This window comes from Oryzias latipes, chromosome 19 (assembly GCF_053564925.1).
Source record: "Oryzias latipes strain Hd-rR chromosome 19, Olatipes_Hd-rR_3.1".
NCBI classification, from domain to species: domain Eukaryota; kingdom Metazoa; phylum Chordata; class Actinopteri; order Beloniformes; family Adrianichthyidae; genus Oryzias; species Oryzias latipes.
The window spans coordinates 19,816,734-19,832,526 of NC_136255.1; the positions used below are offsets into that span (position 1 = coordinate 19,816,734).

Genomic DNA, 15,793 nt, shown 5'->3' on the forward strand with positions numbered 1-15,793 from the left:
GAAATGGTTGTGGCTTTGAATCTCATCATAAATGCATTCTATTCTATTGTATTCTATTGTATTCTATTCTATTCTATAATTGAACTCCAAAGTGACTGAGCACAAACAAAAAATCCCTTCTATTTTTTTCATCTGTTCATGTCTCCTGTTCCATCGCTTTTAACTACCATTAAATTCAGACAGTAAATCTGTTATTTTAACATAATTCCATGTAAAATTTGATATAAAGTCCTGCCTTACTCTTCTTCATTACAGCAAAAACCTGCATGTGTTTTGTAATGGCTTGTGAGATAAAGATGAGATCAAATAGGCTTTTCGCCTGTTTTTGTTGTTTTCCTGACTTCTATCAGCTCAAGCACATAAATCAGCTTGTCTGTTGACGGGCCCCCTGTAGCCGTTACAGGACGTCACGACATGCGTCTTCCTCCCGGCAGTCTGCCCTGTTAAACTCTCTCAGCAGGGAATCAGCTAAATGTAGCTGGAAGACAGTTTGGTTAATGGCTGTATTTTTTACTGAAAACATAAAGATGGATGTCTAGAAGTTCTTTTGATTTAATCTGAAAAATGCACTAAAATGTTCTCACAGAAATTTGGGATTAAAACATGTCAACATTTGCAAAAAACATGATGCAATATTTAAATGAACCTATATTTATGTAAAAACTTGACATTTTATGGATAAATGTTTATTCATTTTGCTTTTGTCCATTTGATTTCATCAGGTTGCATATTTGAACATTTGATTTGTTGGTGTTTCACCGTGATAATCCCTAATATGCTGTTGAAAATGTGAGAGACGACAAATGACTTTTCCAAATCCTGAATTATGCCTGAAACAAGAAACTAAATCCAGATGTGAGGGATGCAGGCCAGAGAGCTGGAGGACGAAAGACTGATGAGTCCCAAAGCAAAATCTGCTGTAACCAGTCATATTATTCTATTCTATTCTATTCTATTCTATTCTATTCTATTCTATTCTATTCTATTCTATTCTATTCTATTCTATTACATTACAGTATTATATTATTATTATATTAAAACAAAAACCATTGGGTACAGAAATTGAAAATCTTTGCATTTGCTGTGAATAATGAGAGTTTTCAGCAACACAAACAACTTTGCACATCCACAACTACACACTCCTGTGTTTATTCCACTCTAGGTAAATACATTGACATAAACAGCAAAAATAGAACAGATGCAGATGCATGTTTTGACTTCTTAGTTTAACTTACAGCAAGTCTTCTGTTGTCTAATTTACAAAGGGTATAAGCACACATTTTGTAACTTAAATATAAAAACTGTCACCTCCTTCAACACCGTGACTACCGTTGACTTGATATGTTCTGTGGTGATCCTCTGTTAATTGTGTTCTAAATACACTTCTTTCATAACATGGTAACGTTTTCTTTTACTTTAGTAAAAGAAAAGCTTTTATGGATCAATAGTCATCTTGGCACTAGTGCACCACTTCATGCTCAATCTACATACAGACCCTTTCCAAAGAAATCATGAAAAAGTGGATTCATTTCCATAATTTCCAATCAAAAAAGGACATTTTAATATAATACAGATTCAGGTCCCACTGTTTTAATTGATTTTAAGTATCTGCTTGTTTTTGCATAAATTGGGCTTATAAGTGGCTTGACCTGAGGAACGCAACAGTTGTAGCCCATCTTCCAAATCTATTATAGTCAAAACCATGTTACCTACTTAAAGAAAGAGTTAAGTGTTACAAGAAGTCCGATTTATCGTACATAAATTCATAATCCCTTTTCGTTTTACTAAATCTGGTACCGATGCAAAGTACCGCCAATCTCCTCCCTGTTCTAAAAAAAAAACCAGATATAGTGTTCAGACTTGTAAATCCTCTGAAGACTAAAAAGAAAAGGATGGAAAGTTTCCTCACTTCAACTAATAACTCATTTTTTTTACGTGTTTCTTCTCCTTTGTCTGTTTTAAATCCATTTCCTACCCGTCTTTGCTGCTCAACGTTTTGAATGCAATTTTCTTTTCCAGCAAGTGATTTGATGATTACTCTGTATTGTGTTAAAACCAGCTGAATATAACAGGATTTCCTGTAGACAGGAAAACCAACCGGCGGGGCCTGAACCTGCCCACTTCCACCTGAAAAGTGACAGCTGGAGTCACTTTACATGAGCGAGGAATCTCCGTTGTTTTAGTTGCTGTTTTCCTTCTCCATTTGCCCCGATGATGTTGGGGATAAAAGCAAGTGAGAAGTGAGGGGAAGTGGAGGTGCGAACATCATGCGGGGAGAAAAGCTCATTATCTGGATGGGGGCAGCGAGGTGTGTGACGTCTACTAATGTTTTTACGAACAGACAGGTGCGTCTCAGACACTGCATCCACAGGACTCTGAAATTGCCAGAGTGGGGGGGGTAGGTCATGAAGTTAGGGGCACATTAAGTTTTACCACCGGCCCGCTCTTCAACATCTATGTGCTAAATAGCAGGGATGTTCACAGATGTTAGCCCAGCGAGGCTTAAAGGTCATTTTATTAGGATTTGTGATACAATTAGGGCGACCAGCTGTTCCTGACATCCAGTGTGGTCTTGGAGGGACTCCTCTGCACTACTACATTTGTATCTGTCTAAATCTTAATGGTCTGGAGCCTTTTTTTAATCCATTTTTACATCTTTCCAATTTGCTCTAATGATTTATTCTTAAAACTGTTTTTATCACATTGCTTCTTGTTTTTTTTTTTTGTTTTTTTTACAAATATATTTAAAAATGAAATTATACATTTTTTCCACATTAAATCTGACATTTTTACAAACCCAGTAGTACTTTAGTCTTTTTTTTTTACTGCAAATATCTCATGACTGAAAGGGTAAAGACGATTAAAAAAAATGTATAAATCCAAAAAAAGCAAAGTCACAACAATGTGAAAACTAACTCACAAAAACTTCCCTGAACTATTTAAAATGATACAAGAAGGATCCCAATTATGTGTCATCCTGCTTGTTGTGTTTGTTTTAGACCAAATCAAAGCAGTAAATCAAAAAGATTTACTGCAAACTGTTTCCTGACTGTAGCTCATCTGAGTAGAACTGGTTCTTTCATGCCAACTTTGTGCAACTTAATTTTGTGTATCTTAACTTCTCTACCCACTAGACCCACTAGACAGTGCGCTGAACCTTTTTTCTTCAATGATTTGTGAAGCTCACTGGTGTCCATGGATTACATGAAATCTTTCCACCTTTGTCATGGTAGGGAGAACACGTCAATGTAAGAGTGGGGTCATCTAAGATAGCACAAGGGTTCCATTGATTATTTGAAAATTGCAAAACTGCTTTTCAGCATTTCCCACATCCCTCTTGTCTCCTATTTGTTTGAGCTGTATCTCGCTTTTTCATGAAATCCTCACAGGCGGGTAGCAAAAAGTGCAGCTGAATTCCTGCTGTGCTTCTGCAAAACAGGATGAGCTTTTTCCATCATTTCCATGATGGAACGGGCTTAATCTAATCGCGATTCCTGTTTTTTTTTTTTTTTTTTAATAAACTGTACTTCATGTTACTACTTTATTTCAGGAAGCACATACATGTCGATCCATAAATTAATTTCAGGCCACGCCAAAAGGCTCAGGCCTCGGTGGGATTAAAACACAATATGTGTGACTTGTGTACAGACGGCATGCATTTATTTCCATGAGATTAAATCCTTCACCTTCAGCGCTCACTTCATCCCATGAAAATCTACTCCAAATCACCAGGAACCATTTTTATTAAAGTTCAACCAGACAAATCTTTAATATGTCTCCAAAAAAAATCACTTTGATCATGTTTTTCTGACAGTGCCTTTATTAATAGAAAAGGTGTTTTAAAACATTTTTACATTTCATTTAGAGAAAACCTATCAGACCACCTCCAGGGGGTCTCTGTCCACTTTTGACACCACAACAGCTACACTTTCAGGAAGACGCACAGCCAGCCTCTCTCTGAACACGGCCAGGAATCCGCGCTCGCTGTTGCTGTGGTCACTGAGGAGGACGCCGGTTCCCTGCGCTGCTGCGTCCAACACTTCATGATGGGACATCTCCCCTGAAAGGTAAACATGATTGAATGAGGACGGTATATTAAAAAGCCAAAATGATCTTTTTTGTTTTTGGAGTTCACCTGTGATATAGAGGTCTGCCTTAACTCCATTCAGCACTGAGGCTCCAGAACCAGCACACGCCGCCACGGTGCGCACGGACGACTCTGAGACACACAGCAACAAAATATTCAGTCTTACTTTAGGGGCATCGCATCCCCAAATCAACAGACAAACTTACCAGTTTCTTGCAAATTTGAAATTAGTTTATATATAAAAAAAATTGATTAGAAGGCAAAAAACATGAAGCAATTTAAAGCATTTTTTTTATACTATTGACGCAGGAAAACTGGTCCAAGATTCAAAATTCACGGTTCATACATTTTGAAAGATGTTAGCAGCAATTCATCACTAATGTATGTTAGTGGTTAGTGATTGCGAGCTGAACTGAAAGCAAAAATAAAAGATTTTAAGTTTTAACAGAAACAAATTGAGCTCTGGGAGTTCATCTTTATACATTTCAAATTCAAATTTGATTCCCCGTCCCCTCTCCTCGTTTGACGAGTCGTAATCCATCATTTCTGGGAAACAATATTTCAAAACAGAAAAAAAAAATGTTTAAAAAAGATGAAATAAAGGTTTACCGAATAAATTGTTTACAAAAGCAAATATTCACACAAATTCAAGCAAACTAAAGGGGAAGCAGTCTTTAAGGAGCTGCTCCACCTGACTGGCAGGCAGCTGAAACAACAGAAAGGATCACAACATCTCTTTAACAAAGACCCTCAATGGAGAAGCGTGAAAAAAAGGCGTCGGTCGTTTCCTGTCAGCTGCTTTAAGGACTTTCAAGAGCAAAAACAAAGAAAACATTGAGGTCATAAAATAAAAGAAAACATCAAGGGAGACATAAAAGCATCGGGACAAGAAAAACGGCATAAAACAACCAAAGAAAGACAAAGAAACTAATGAAAACATGAATTTGCATTTGAGATTTAGTTGAAAAATACAGCATGTTTAAACTTTATTAATCTCCCAAAGAAGAAATTCAGGAGAAATTTATAATATGGGAATAACAGGAAAAAAAATCTTTTTCGTAGAATTCCGTCTACCCAAAAATGTGAGGTTTTTACAAAGTTTTTTCATGATTATGAATTCGCCGTTATCTGATCTATAGGTTAAACTACTATTTTTTTAAATATATTTTATTTAATATTGTTTAAATATTTAATATTGATATTTTATAAAGTTTTTGCAAAGACACCTGAGTTAACCACAACAGCTATTTTTCACTTACATATGCATGAACAAAATATGTGATAAAATCTGTGAATAAATTATATACATTTATGCTAAAATACATCACAGTAATAAAAAAACAAAGGACATAAACCAGTGTTTGTGAATCCTTTAATAAACAATAGCTAAATAGCATGTTATGGGTCTATTTGTCATTTCTATATTTATCTTTTTCTTTAAAAAAAATAAACATAAAAACATGGGGAAAGGTTTTTTGTGTATTTGTGTATTTGGTGCTGTGCAAAAATCTGCGCTAACAGTGTTGGGAGTCCTTAAATCCATGTTTGTTTACCTAACGTTTGCCCCCATCCCAGGGCTAATCGCAGATGACTCAACACCAGGTGGGACTTCATCCTCTGGACGGCTTCAGCCACAGTCACTGGCTGCTCCAAAACGCTGAGTCGGCCTTGGCCGTGGCCCGGCAGAGGCGGCTGCAAGTGTGAAGCAGGTACAGAGCTGCCAGGTTACCGGGGCATCACAAAAGGACACTGTTATTGGAGTCTTAAAAAGTACTGACTTGGTCTTTTTTTGTGTTTCTGCTGTACCTTCTCTAACTTCAGGATGCTGAGGGACTGACTGGAGCAGCTGTGCTGCAGCAGAGTTTGAACGCTGGGAGTCAGTGCTGAGTCGCTGCATAATACGCTGGCGTGGATCCCACTGCTGTCTGCTCTGGTTTGAGAGAAGTAATAACCGAGACAAACAACTTATTAACATCTGATGATGCTAGTATTATTTTCACATTAGTATAAAAACAACCCGGCATAATCAGAGCGAATCCACCATCAAACCAATTTTTTTTTTTTAGTACAGCCATAGCTCATTTCTACGACGGAGTATTAGGGCCACCAAAAAAAAAAAATTAGAGCCACCAAAAAAAAAAAAAAAAGTAAAATTACGAGATTTTATCTCGTAAATTTAGGAGATAAAAACTCGTAAATTTAGGAGATAATAACTCGTAAATTTAGGAGAAAAAAATTCGTAATTTTAGGAGATTACAGTGGAAGTGAACATGCAGAGCAGCAGGTGAACGCCGTGCAGCCGCAGAGAAGACCGACTAAACTTTGTTGAACAGGTGAGCTGTATGTTTATTGATAACGTTCCAAATGTCTGGAAAGTCATTTGTTCGATTAACGATTCATTAAAGTTGTATTTATTGATGGTTGGTTTGCAGGATCTCTGCAGCCCGACGAAGCCGTTGTCGGTGTCCCTGCAGCTGTTCGCTTGAATCCTTTCTTCCTCCACCAAAGACAAGACTCTACGTCTGTGTGACGCTTCCGTCACACAAAAGGAGGAGCACTTTTTTTTTTTGGCATTTTCAACGTTCCAAAGCTAATATAAAACACTATTTTCATTCCTCTTTATTGTTTTATGCTGAAACGGGACATTTCATCTGCAGGAGGGGGCGTTTGTAAGACTGTTTACTTCCGCATTGGTGTTGGGATGACAGGTTCATGACGTAATGAGACAAATGAACTTCAGGATATGTGAATGGAAAGGAAAATAAAGGCTGCAGCGGTCCTCTACACCCAAACGTGTCTCTGAGCTCCTTATTTTACCTATGAAACTCCGCTTTACTGACACTGAACCCCGGAAAGACTACTACACGGAAACTAATCTGATTTTGAGTCGCCAAAAGGTTCAGAATCTCTTTGTTTTAAACCTATAATAATCCGGAAATGAAGCTTCACAAAAGGCTCCACATACTTCATCTTCAAGCTAGGTTCCGATAAACGGACAACTTCGGTGTTTTTTCCTTAATCTACGACTTTTTTCTCGTAAATTTATGAGATTTTAAGTCGTAAATTTATGAGATAAAAAGTCGTAAATTTACGAGTTTTTATCTCCTAAATTTACGAGATAAAATCTCGTAATTTTACTTTTTTTTTTTTTTTGGTGGCTCTAATTTTTTTTTTTTTGTGGCCCTAATACTCCGTCGTACATTTCTGAATATATTCCCCAAAAATCTCAAACAACCTGGTTCCTGTAGAGATTAAGGATGTTCCTCCATCACAGGCCTTAAGCTCCTTCATCACTGTGTTTAGTTCCTCTGTGCTTCTCACTGTGAACTCGAGTTTATGACAGTGGGAGGCGTTACCAAGAGCCTGACTCAGCACAGACACTTGGCCGCTGCCTGAAATTCAAAGAACAACCCAGAAAAAAGCAGATTACAGGTTCACATGCAGCCACAGCAAGCCTAATGCAATTTCCTGCCAGAAGAGCTCCTTACCAAGGCCTGCAACCAGCCAGTCATTTACCCCTCCTTTAACACTGTCCCATGAAGTGTGAGGGGAGAAGACCGCAATCCCAGCCTCTACCGCCCGGATGGCCAATCGCTGCTTCCAATCTTTCTGGTTCAGTCGCTTAACAGGACGGAACAACGGCGGGTGATAGGAAATAATGAGGTCACAGCTCAAAGCCTCTGCTTCCGCCATGACTGCATCTGTGAGGTCGTTGGTCAGCAGGATGGTTTTGACCGGCCGAGGTTTGCTAGGCTCGACCAGCAAGCCGACGTTATCCCATGACTCAGCAAGAGACAGAGGAGCGAGCTGCTCCAGAACCTGCAAAGTTTCCTTTAACTCCATGGGGCCAGTAAAGTGGGAGCAGTGAGGAGGCTGGAAGGCGGAGGAGAAAGGAGGATGCAGAAAGGATGAGCTGTTGATGATTCGCTGTTGAGGAGACGAGGAGACAGAGGGAAGAGAAAATGATGCTGCTGAGGCAGAGAAGTGGAGTTCACTTTTAGGCTTGAACCTTTTACACATCCAAGTTCTTCTATGTACAAGTGATGCAAAGATCAGAAAGAGATTCCTGCATCCAGTCAACATGAGTGGACCATCTGCATAAAACAAAAAAGAACACAAAAGTGGGCACTGGGTGCTATTTTTTCCCTTTCGAAAACATATCATTAAAATTCAAGTTCCCCAATTACAAAAACGAACAATCACTGCTAACTTTAAATACATTTTTCTCAAATATCTTCAGGTTTCATGTATTTAGTTATTATAATATCACCTATAATAGCCCTTAAATGCCTTCAAAGAAGAGGCTGTAATATACTTATTTATTCCTAAAAGCAACAGCTTTTTTTGCTCGGTCGAGCCGAGCAAACTTTCATTCGTTTTTATGCATATATACTTTGCTCCAAAAATTTAAGTCTGCATATAAGACTTTTTTAAAGGCCATATTTACCCTCTGAAGAAAAACTTAATGTGACTTTATTTCCAGTTTTTTTTCCTGACCACAATATTAATTTTTTAAGATATTTCATTGGAGATTTTGGACTACTTCACCACGTAAAGTCGTGGAAGATTATAAAACTAGGTCTGATCCACCAATTTTGCTGAATTTAAGTAAAAGCAAATTTGGATAATTATTCTAATCCATCTAATCCATCAAATAATAATTAATGATTTTGATAGAAACATAATATACACACACGTATGTTTAAATAAAAAGATCTACTACCTGCACACGATTTTTATATGACCAACACAAGCACAACAATGAGTGACACACATGCGGCTAAGCACAACTACCTACCCCTAGCTAAGCTAGCAGATTAGCTGCGCTACTAGTGTCTTGTAAATGTTGATAGAAAATCACCCATTTTATCAAAATTCAGTGTTGCTATGATGAGGTAAAAGCCGTTTCAGAGCATTGGCAAATGTAACGATCTTGTCATACGTTCAGGAAGATATCAGAAACTTTGTGAGCTAGCATGAACCTCTGCGACTGTCAGTCAGAACTTTCTGCACAACCCTATAAATGTCCCTTTCGAGCTTCCGTTGTGTATATCGACAAAAAACGGGACATAAATAAATAGGCGTGGCTTCTGTCACATTATATTACGATACAATGTTTTAAAGATACATTATAATGCCAACATTATGACATTTTATTTTATTTTATTTAACTTTAAATTTTGAGCATTTATTTTGTTTAGGATATTAGTTAAGATTCATTGTCTAATTTTGAAAAAGTTCTCGGAAGGAAAAGTCGCTTTTAAAAGATTTGATTATAAATATGGTGAAATCTTTGGTTAATTTTGTGGCAACTGACTCTTATAAGGTTACCTCAGTTTTAGCATAGTTCCTTTAATGTCATGCAGAAAATCATTTCTGGAATTTTTCCAAACAAGTTGAATTCTTTTAACCACATTTTTAAGCTATGCTCCTTTCACAGGAAAAATAAAGTTCTTTAAGCATTTATTAATTTTCCTGTCCTTATGTTCAAAAAATTTGTTCACAAATACGTTACCAAAAAAAACCTTTTTGACCTGCAAATATTTACAGAGCTGTAAGCACAACGTTGAAACTATTGGTCAGTAGGCTAAAAGTGCAGAAGCTGCCTTACTCTGTCAGTGAGTAGTTCTTTATTAGTGATAAAAACAGTTTAATTCTCTTTAGACTGAAATTCTCTGACTGTGGACATTGCATTCTAAAAATGAAAGCTTATTTGAACAAACAGCTACTGACAATATGTCAGAGACGTTAAATGGAAACCAAGAGGGCATTAGCTTTAAAAGGTGCGTTTAATCAGCCATCCTAATAAATCCTTTTGGTGTTGCATAATAGAGCTCAAATGTAATGTTATGAAACAAAATTACTGATTACTGTCAACAGGAAAAGGCTAGATGACTCTGATAAGCTGTATTAATTCGAGTGGGCAGGTGGTCCAGAAGATACCCAGGGATCCACTTGCCTTTTCTCAGAAAGATTACCGACCACATAGTAACACGCAGATGAAATCTGTCTGCAGCTGGTGGTCGTGAAGGGGTTAAACATGCATTTTTGGCACGACAGCAAGCTTCTGGACAGAATGGCTTCTTTTGGATTAAGTCAGAGAGTGACCAAGAGAGAGATATTGGGGATTAATGCATTAAAGGTCGATGCTAGATGTTAGGAAGGGGGATCAGGGAAGGATCAGCGCAAAGGCCAGCCAGAGTGTATTACATCATCTGAGTCTTCCTTTGGCCTCATCTTTCTGTCCGTGCATGACATCTATCAGAATAACAAGGTCCTGCTCTTCCAGCAATCACACAATTTACATTGTCAGGACAGTAAAAGCATTGAAAAATCTGAGGTGTTGAGTTTTTGGAACAGAAACAAAGACTTAAAAAACACTTGAAACAAAAAAGTATGCTGTTATTTGGAGTTACCGTATACATTGCTTTGTTCTCAGTTGTTTGGTTTAGCATATTGGCTTTTTTTAATTGGCGCTATAAGCCTCTGTTGCCCCATCTGGCTGTCTGAGCCCCTTTTTCCATACAACATCTGTCTGTGCGCTGTGTCCAGAGTGCACAGTGTTCCTGTCCGCACTCCAAAAGTCTAAGTAGGCCTTTCATTTCCGCTGACTTTTAATCCATTTGGCACCATAGAAATAACAACAACAAAAAAAAACTCAGGGTAAAAGAGTTTAACAATTTCTGTGGATGTATTTTACTTATTTTATTGTCTCTAAATCAAAAGCTCTGTAGCTTTTTGTGGATAAATCTGTTATGTAAAATTCTCCTTCTTAGTATTTTGAGTTCTTTGTTCTATTTTCGTTCCTTTCTCCAAATGACCTTCAAAAAACAAGCTTATTCAGTCGACATTTGGCTTACAGAGGAGCATCTCTAATGTCCTTTGGTTTACAAATCCCTTCAGTGGGACATTATCCTTAGTAAAATCTATCAATTTATGGAACAAGCTTTGACTTCTCTTGATTACTTTGGGCTGAATGTGAAGACCTGGTTCACTAAAGGTATACTATTAATACGTAACACAGCAGAAAACTGTATTTATTCTTCTTCTTTTCCTTTCTTCTCTTCCCTGCAGGAGTCGTCACAGCAAATCCGCTTCCTCCATCTAACCCTGTCTTCTGGATCCTCTACTCTCTTCCTGTTGTCATTCACTGTGGCCTTCTCCACACCTCTTGCCTGGCAGCTCACGACTCAGCATCCTTTTACTAATATATTTACTGACTCTCATGAGACAGTGATTATGTTGGTAGAAGGATGCTGATGGATGCAGTATTTGCATTTATTGGTTATATATCACCTCTTTTTATGCTTTGTTTTTCTCATTAGATGTAGTTCCAACTTGACTTGTATTAGTCAAAAACCTTTGGAAGAAGTATAAAACCATGCATATAAAACTATCACGCTCACTTTTACAGCTACTTTTTTGTGATTCATGTATTTTCCTTTGAAATAAATTTAAAAAAGAGATACACAAACAGCACCACAAAGCACAGATTGATGACAGAAAAACTTTTTTTATTATTATTATTTAAAATGTACCATGAAGTTAAAAAAGAGTTATTTTTTTAATGAACAACTTGAATAGTTTTTTATTCAAATGTTTTTCGCATAGTTCGTACAGAAGCACAAGTGAGGTATCTTACCCCACTTTGATAGCTGTTGAGACCATAAGACCAAAGTAAATCCTAAAGGTTTATGTTTTATTGAAGCTGCATAACAGTTTGAAGCATCCTTTGCTCTAATATTCGTTTCATAACTGCAAAAGCTTTAATTCTCTGGCAGGCCCGGACTGGAGGCCGGCCAGTTTGGCAACCCGACACGTTATGTCAAATCCATCCTGCGATATCTCCAAAATGTATTTAAATACAACCTATGTATATATAATGTTTAAATTATCCACGTCATGTTGATTTTTAGTGCATGTGCCCATGACTCACACGCACAGGAGTTTTTTTTTTTTTATACAAAACGCACATGATTATGTTTATTTTACACCCTTCCTTTAGAGACTTAAATTTGAAAACTGTTTTTCCAATTTCCCAATTGACTCCTCTGCACTTTGATGAAATAAGTCTCTTAATTTACGGTAATTAAATTAAAAAATTAATTAAAAAACTAATTAAATTAGTCCAAATGTATTTTATGTGTGGAAATCCCCTTAAAATGAGTGTCAAACACAACAATACATTTACAATTTAAATAAGTATTTATTTGTTTCAATCTCATTTCCAGTCTGGATTTTAAACTTTGTGTTCAAAGTATCTTTTTATGTTGTTTTTTTTAACAGACATGTAAAAATGAATATGAAAACACATATTTCATCAGTAAATGTTTATTTCAGAAAAACATAATTCCAATAAACCAGTTTAAAAAGCTCTCTCTATGTACAGTACAAACAAAACCATTTAGTTTGTGTGTTGATACATTATTAGCCTCTTATCTTCACAAAATAATCGAATCTTTTATTACCTTTACAATCTTTAGGAACTTTCAAAGTTGATTATATTACTTGACTTTTACTAGTTTGCTTTTCTTTTAAATAAGTTATTGAGTCAAAGGTACTAAAAGGAGCATTTGATATGATTTTAAAGGTGCAAATAAGCATTCTTGAAAGGTGCTGTTTCCGCGTCCATCACTGACGAGACATCATTCGGACAAATTCTGAAAGGAAGAAGGAAAAGTGCATCACTTGTAGCTTTTTCTTTTGAAAACTGCTGAGATATGAGAACATTAAAACAGATTCCTGTTTGTACCTTCAAAGTCTACAGTTCCGTCTCCATTGTCATCGGCTTCTTTCACAATGGCGTCGATCTCTCTGCGGCTCATGTGCTCTCCCATCAGCTTGTTCATGGCTGCTCGCAGCTCTTCCGTTGTGATTTCCCCATCTCCATCCATGTCAAACTAAAAAAAAAAAATAGATAAAAAAACTGTGACTCAGACTTTCTTATCACTTAAGCAAACAGGAAGTGTGATTCAGTTGAGAAAAAGTCTTTTCTGTCACCTCTTTGAAGGCATCTTTGAGCTCCTTCACGCCAATCATCCCAGCTGTTTCCGCCAGGAGCTTTGGGGCCATCAGTTCCACAAAGTCCTCAAAGTCAACTCTGCCACCAACTAATGTTAGGCAAAGACATGAATCACATTTTGAGCTGACTGTTTTCACTACAACATGTTTACATCCCTCACATGGATACTAGAATATATACAAGAACTCACGGTTCATGTTGATGTTCTGGCTCAGTTCGATCAGCTCCATCTCCGTGGGCATGTAACCCATGGTCCTCATCAGATTCCCCAGATCCTTGCAGGTGATCAGCCCATCCTTGTCTTTGTCAAACTCATTGAAAGCGTCCCGCAGCTCTGCAAAAAGCACGCACAAACACAGACGGGACCTCACAAAACGCACAAGGTGGAAAACTCCTGCAACTCCTCCAGGTCAGCAAAAGAAGGGCAGAGAACCTACCATCAATCTCATCGTCAGCCAACTCTCTGGACTGGAGAAAGAAAAAGAGAATTATTTAGAATAGAATAGAATAGAATAGAATAGAATAGAATAGAATAGAATAGAATAGAATAGAATAGAATAGAATAGAATAGAATAGAATAGAATAGAACTTCATTGATCCCACAAAGGGGAGAGTACCGTTGTTATCATAGCTCTACTAAAAACAGCAGATAGATGATAAATAACATTTAAAATACACTAAAAATACATTTAAAAAATAACAACAATAATTATAGTCCAAGAACATTTTTTTTAGTTTTAACAGAATTGTTTGGGGGGGGGGGGGGGGGAATTGACAACAAAGACAGGCTTTATGCCCCAAAACAGATAAATACCAGATATTTAAAAGCCAAATAATTGAATAAAAGGTTTGCAAGAACCACTTTTGAACCGACTTTGTAATGCATAAAAGTTTAAACCCAAATTTCAGTAATTTTTGAGAAAAAAATTAACTAGAAGATGCTCTAACTGATTGTATGATTTTACACTGGAGAAACAACTTTTTTTCCCCCTCTATTTTACAATCCAATCCCTTCTTCAAGGCTGATTTTAAACATTAGAGGAAAAGTCGTTACTGTTTTTATTATACTCACAATGTTTTTCCCTCCTCGCAAGAAAATGCACGCTGCACCGAAACTCATTTCTGGAAGGAAACATGAAGTTGGCATATAATTCACAACCTCAGATAAAACATTTTCAATGTGACTTTTATTAAATCTATGGAAAATTCAAAGTGCAGAAGTGAAGATATAACTTTTTGCACCTTCTTCTGGTGATTTCTCCTCATCAGTCAAGAGCGTCACACGTGAACCCTGCAGTTCAGATTCAGCAGCTGACTCCTGCGGCTGGGAAAGTCCTCCTTTGTCCTTCTGTTTCTTGCTCTTCCTCTTAGAATCAGAGCCGCCTCTCTTCAGCCAAGACAGCTTGGCCTCTTAAAGTGCAGAGACTCAGACTGTCCTGCCCGCTGCGATGCTCAGAGATGGTATGAGGTGGGGTGTAGCAGCATCCAGGGTTGTATGCCAATGAGGGGAGGAGTCAGTGGTGTGACGAGGGGGGACAGAAGGATCATGGATGAGCTACAGACGTGATGCCTGATTTCCAGCTGTGTGGTGACATCATTTTAAAAACTATACTGCTACCTTGACTCACATCCAACAGAGATTGCATCAGAAGGCTATTAGCTAATAGGCTTGGATGGACATGGGTCTCTTGTTTACTCTGAATTCAAGCCTGTTTGTTTCTCCGAAATGTCATCCAGTAATCCTTTGTAACCCATCTTATTTCCAGTTTTTATTTTTATTTTGAAAATTAAAGTTCTCAAAAGAAATGACAAATATTATCCATAAAACCACTATTATTTTGAGATAAAAATAATCAGGATTTTTTTTTACATTTTTTCCTCATCTATGTATATATTTTAAATTTAATACATGTAAAAATAAATGCATATTTTTTTCTATAAATGTAATATTTTTATGATTTTTTAAATATACTTTAATATATATTTCAAAATATATTAAAATGCATTTTCATCTGTCATCTTTTAAATATATTTTATGAATCAGTTTGCCTATCTTTAGAATTTTGTATAAGAATTCATATTTGTATCGACTTTGTCGACTTTGTTGTTTACTTGTCTTTTTCTTGTTTTTGTAAGTTTTGTCTCGTTCTTGTCTTATTCTGTTATTTTACATTTGTTTCACTAGTCCAAAATAAAAAAGACTACTACTTGTTCGCTGTGGCGACCCCTGATGGGAAAAGCCAAAAGAGAAACAACTACTACTACTACTTTGTTGTGCTCCAGGTTGTGAAAGTTAGCCTTTTTGTTTTTACCAATTCCAGCTTCCGTTGGTTGCCACACTGATACAAGTCTGCTTGCTTATTTACTTATCAAGTCCAGTTAAATTAAAATACTACTATAGTTATAAAAGGTCAATGTTAATTATAATTGAAGCATTTATTATATAAAAACACAAAGTGATTATTAATGCATTTTATTTAAGTCGGAGTCCATTTTTTTCTGTAACCTATTCTATCCTTTTGTTGGGTTAAAAAGTATTCCCTGTCCTTTTTGGGTGTACTTTCTCAAAAAAATACATTTAAAAAAATAAGGAGAAAAATATTTAACCCTATTGTCATCAGACAACTAAAATGGGTTAAATTTACATTAAAATATTACAACGTATACTGTGAAAACACAGCAAT

At 36.7% G+C, this 15,793-nt stretch overlaps 2 protein-coding genes across 5 annotated transcripts; both read right to left on the minus strand.

Moving 5' to 3' along the window:
* Positions 1-3,800: 3,800 nt before the first annotated feature.
* Positions 3,801-9,166, minus strand: nif3l1 (NIF3 NGG1 interacting factor 3-like 1 (S. cerevisiae)). 4 transcript variants are annotated; one of them, XM_020712176.3, is made up of 8 exons: positions 9,030-9,166; positions 8,097-8,181; positions 7,576-8,014; positions 7,323-7,479; positions 5,894-6,017; positions 5,641-5,779; positions 4,136-4,219; positions 3,801-4,060 (listed from the first exon to the last, which is right to left on the minus strand). In XM_020712176.3, the coding sequence occupies exons 3-8, from the start codon at positions 7,928-7,930 to the stop codon at positions 3,876-3,878; spliced, it is 1,044 nt and encodes a 347-aa protein (XP_020567835.1). In that variant the 5' UTR covers positions 7,931-8,014; positions 8,097-8,181; positions 9,030-9,166; the 3' UTR covers positions 3,801-3,875. The 4 variants fall into 4 exon arrangements, 3 of the variants coding, with proteins under 3 accessions (XP_020567835.1, XP_011486347.1, XP_020567834.1); XR_910662.3 differs by having other exon boundaries at positions 5,641-5,804; positions 7,576-8,181; XM_011488045.4 differs by having other exon boundaries at positions 7,576-8,181.
* Positions 9,167-12,402: 3,236 nt separating this feature from the next.
* cabp5a (calcium binding protein 5a) lies at positions 12,403-14,574 on the minus strand. Its single transcript, XM_004080308.3, has 7 exons — positions 14,352-14,574; positions 14,182-14,231; positions 13,547-13,577; positions 13,300-13,443; positions 13,088-13,197; positions 12,840-12,987; positions 12,403-12,747 (listed from the first exon to the last, which is right to left on the minus strand). Exons 2-7 carry the CDS (start codon positions 14,227-14,229, stop codon positions 12,719-12,721), a joined length of 510 nt encoding a protein of 169 aa, XP_004080356.1. The 5' UTR covers positions 14,230-14,231; positions 14,352-14,574; the 3' UTR covers positions 12,403-12,718.
* Positions 14,575-15,793: the final 1,219 nt, after the last annotated feature.